The 3,502-nt window shown below is 41.3% G+C and overlaps 1 protein-coding gene across 1 annotated transcript; it reads left to right on the forward strand.

Moving 5' to 3' along the window:
• Window positions 1–400: 400 nt before the first annotated feature.
• LOC109828590 (BAHD acyltransferase DCR-like) lies at window positions 401–1,569 on the forward strand (the record flags this gene model as incomplete). Its single annotated transcript, XM_020395553.1, has 1 exon — window positions 401–1,569. A coding segment is annotated over one exon (930 nt), but the record flags the coding sequence as incomplete, so codon positions are not given.
• Window positions 1,570–3,502: the final 1,933 nt, after the last annotated feature.

The following is a 3,502-nucleotide window of genomic DNA, read 5'->3' on the forward strand; positions in this document are numbered from 1 at the left end:
GGAAATATGAGTTGCAGCGAACCTCACTTATTGTGTTCAGGAGTATAAGTGTAGTATAAACTCTTATAGCACTCTAATAATTTTCCTTCACAAATATAAGGGTCATTTGCACTAAAACTTCCCCATAGTTGAAATCATTCTTAATTTTTATACCTTGGAAGTTTTCGTTCAAAATTTACTTCAGTGCACCCTTGTGTTAAGTCATTTGAGGGTATCTAGGCTTATGTTTTTCTGAAACTTGCTGTATTCTTTTTGTGCAAAAGGACTTTGGGATATCAAAATTAAAAATGACATGAACTTTGGCTATTTACGTGCAAATAGCCCTACATCTTAATATTGTTCTCTCCGATCACTGCATCTGCTCTTGTCATTATTGCATTCTGCTCACATATTTGGTTAAATTGCTAATCTAAGCTTGATCCTCTCAAAATGCTTTTCGTGTGCGCAGTTCACAAAGCTCAAGAACGGCTTGGCACTGGGATGCGCCTTTAACCATGCTATTGTAGACGGACACTCCACCTGGCACTTTATGACATCATGGGCCGACCTCACTCGCGGCCCATCTGCAACTATATCCGTTCCTCCCTTCCACGACCGTACCAAAGCCCGATCCACCCGCGTCAAAGTGGACCTCCCTTCCTCCCCAAAAGCCCACGAACTCGCCGATCCAAACGGCCCACCCAAACATTTGGTCGCCAAAGTCTTCTCTTTCTCCGAACCCGCGCTCTCCCAACTCAAATCCCAGGCCAACGCCAACCTCCCTCCTGAATCCAAACCCTTCTCAACCTTCCAGTCCCTCGGGGCCCACGTATGGCGCTCTGTCTGCCGTGCCCGTGCACTCAAGCCCGAGGATATCACCGTCTTCGCCATCTTCATGAATTGTCGCTCTCGCATCGACCCTCCAATGCCCGAGTCCTACTTTGGGAACCTCATCCAGGCCATCTTCACTGGCACTGCGTCGGGCTTGCTGCAGGCGAGCCCGCCCGAATTCGGTACTGGGCTACTGCAGAAGGTTATTGAGTCCCACGACACGAAGGCGGTCAACGCGAGGTTGGATGAGTACGAGGCAAAGCCCAAAATGTTCCACTACACCGACGCAGGGGTCAACACGGTGGCGGTGGGAAGCTCGCCGAGGTTCAGGGTGTACGATGTGGAGTTCGGGTTCGGGCGTCCGGAGCGGGTGCGGAGCGGATTGAACAATAAGTTTGATGGGGTCATGTTCCTGTACCCGGGGAGGGATGGGGGTATTGATGCAGAGCTGACTCTGGACCCTGAGGCAATGAAGAATCTGGAGAGGGATGAGCAGTTTCTTAACGTTGCTGCTGCTTGAATCCATTAGTGTTTCGCATCGCCCGTTCAAATGTATCGTTCGTTAAAAGTTTGATTCGTGTTTTTCTTTCCTTTGCTTACTCTGTATTGGCTCATGTTAATCGAGCGGGAGATCAGTGTTGTTACGTATGTATTTGTATGTTCTGAACGGCTATATAATATGGCCAAATATCTCTAAGTGAAGAAATAATAATTATTGGATACAAAGGTATTACCTTTGGTGGGGCCTTCTGATCACAATCTCAGAGTCAAAGGACGGTCTTCTGATAAAAAGCTTAAAGCTAGAGGGAGATTTTCTAATAATCCTTGTACTCAAGAGGGGATTATTTTGTGAAATTAAAATCTTATGTGCTCTAGATGCTAATGGGCTCCGTGGAGGCCAATGGGCGGCTGCTGGAATATCTGGATCCAAATGGAACTCTTTTTTATTCACAAGGAGAAGAGGCGTTCGTCCTTCCCTCTCTACCGTGGGGATCAAATGTTTCCGCCATTTTCTCAAAACACCCCTGCCCCTCCTTAGCTCCTTATCTCCCTTCTTCCATTCCCAAAATGCCCCCCAGTCCCCTCGGCTGGCTCAAGGAGCAGTTGAACGAAGCCTTGGAATTCTCAATGACTGCTTCATTTGGTATGTCCCGTCACTTGTAACCTGAAAAGGTTCAATGCTATCTTTTAGAATAAGAGGCTGTTTAGTTCAAATCCTAAAATTATAGGAAATGGAAACTCATTAAGAATTTTAAATCCATAGCTTCTTACATATGTCTTGAAATTTCTAATTTTTTGTTTAAAAAAAAGGTGGGGAATGCAATTTCTAGATTTTTTTTTTTGTAATAAAAGAGAACTTTTTATATTTGGAACTGACATGGAGGGGTTTTGTCAGCTTTCTTGACCAAATCCTATCTAAGGAAATAGGATTTGGCAAATTTCAAAAGCGGCTATCTATCTTTCGTCATTTTATGGATATCAAATCTTGACTTTTTTTCCTTTTTTGAAACAAACATCACCTAAAAATTAAAATGAGTTGCTTTGTGCGCCAGGAATTTCTTCTCTACCTCAAAATCCCAAAATTTTGTTGAAAAAACTTCGTTTGGTTATGTTAATGGTTGAGCATGATTCATTATTATGAAGGATATCTTTCTCTAAATTAACTAATCCCAAGTATATGGCTTGTTGGTCAAACTCGTGCATTGAGTTTGATTATGAAATTCTTGAGCACCTTGATTATGAGGCTTGATCAGATTCAGACAGTCTACAGGGATGTTGGCGGGAGAATGGAATTAATGGTATGCTTAGTTTGGTGTAGTAGGAACCTATATTAAAAATTTAAAGATCTTACCTCATTAGATATGTTGCAACATTAAAAGATTATTATAACAACAAATTAAGTTAAAAATAGGAGTGTTGGAATAACCCTCAATTTTAAGAGTGTTTTAACATAGTGTGTGGGAATAACATAGTGTTGTAAAGATATTTGTTAGTGTTATAAAAATATTTGTTGTTTCAAAGAGATGTTTTATACAGCATTATCCATTAACACGATATTAATTAATTACTAACAGTAGAGTTGGTTGGGTGGCAATTATTATTATGAGAGTAGAATCTAGTTAAAAAGAAAAGAAAAACGTTTGACGTCCCACTTATTTGCAGAGGTTTTCTCTCGTCTTTGTCTTTGAGCAGTAAATGGGGTTCTGCACTGTACCAGGTTCTGTCAGCCCCGAGATCGTCGGCTATCAATGAGCGCTTGGGAGGGCTGCTCGCTTCCATCTCGCGTGTCCCGGAGAAATACTAATCAAAATCTGACTTACTACAATAAATATCCTCATTCACGAATATTAAATCACAAATTTAAAAAGGGCTTTGCTTCGGTGCTCCGAAAGTAATTTCTTTTTCCTTTTTTTATTAAAGGGTAAAAGTGGAATTTTATCATCTTCAATCTCTATCGTTCAGCTCATCTATTCTCCATGCCCAGGTAACCCAGCTCTTTCATCTATTCCCCCCCTCTCCAAATTGAATTCTTCCCCATGCTCTTCAATCCCCGACGGTGTTCAAACATCTCTTTTAAATTTTTTTGTTTTGATTTCCAGTCAATCACTGAGTCTAGTTGAGGTATAGTGTTTTGATAATATTTGATTGAATACCTAGCTAGAGACGAGAAAATTGCAAACAATAATAAAAT

The sequence above is a fragment of the Asparagus officinalis genome, unplaced genomic scaffold (genome assembly GCF_001876935.1).
Source record: "Asparagus officinalis unplaced genomic scaffold, Aspof.V1 AsparagusV1_Un2544, whole genome shotgun sequence".
NCBI classification, from domain to species: domain Eukaryota; kingdom Viridiplantae; phylum Streptophyta; class Magnoliopsida; order Asparagales; family Asparagaceae; genus Asparagus; species Asparagus officinalis.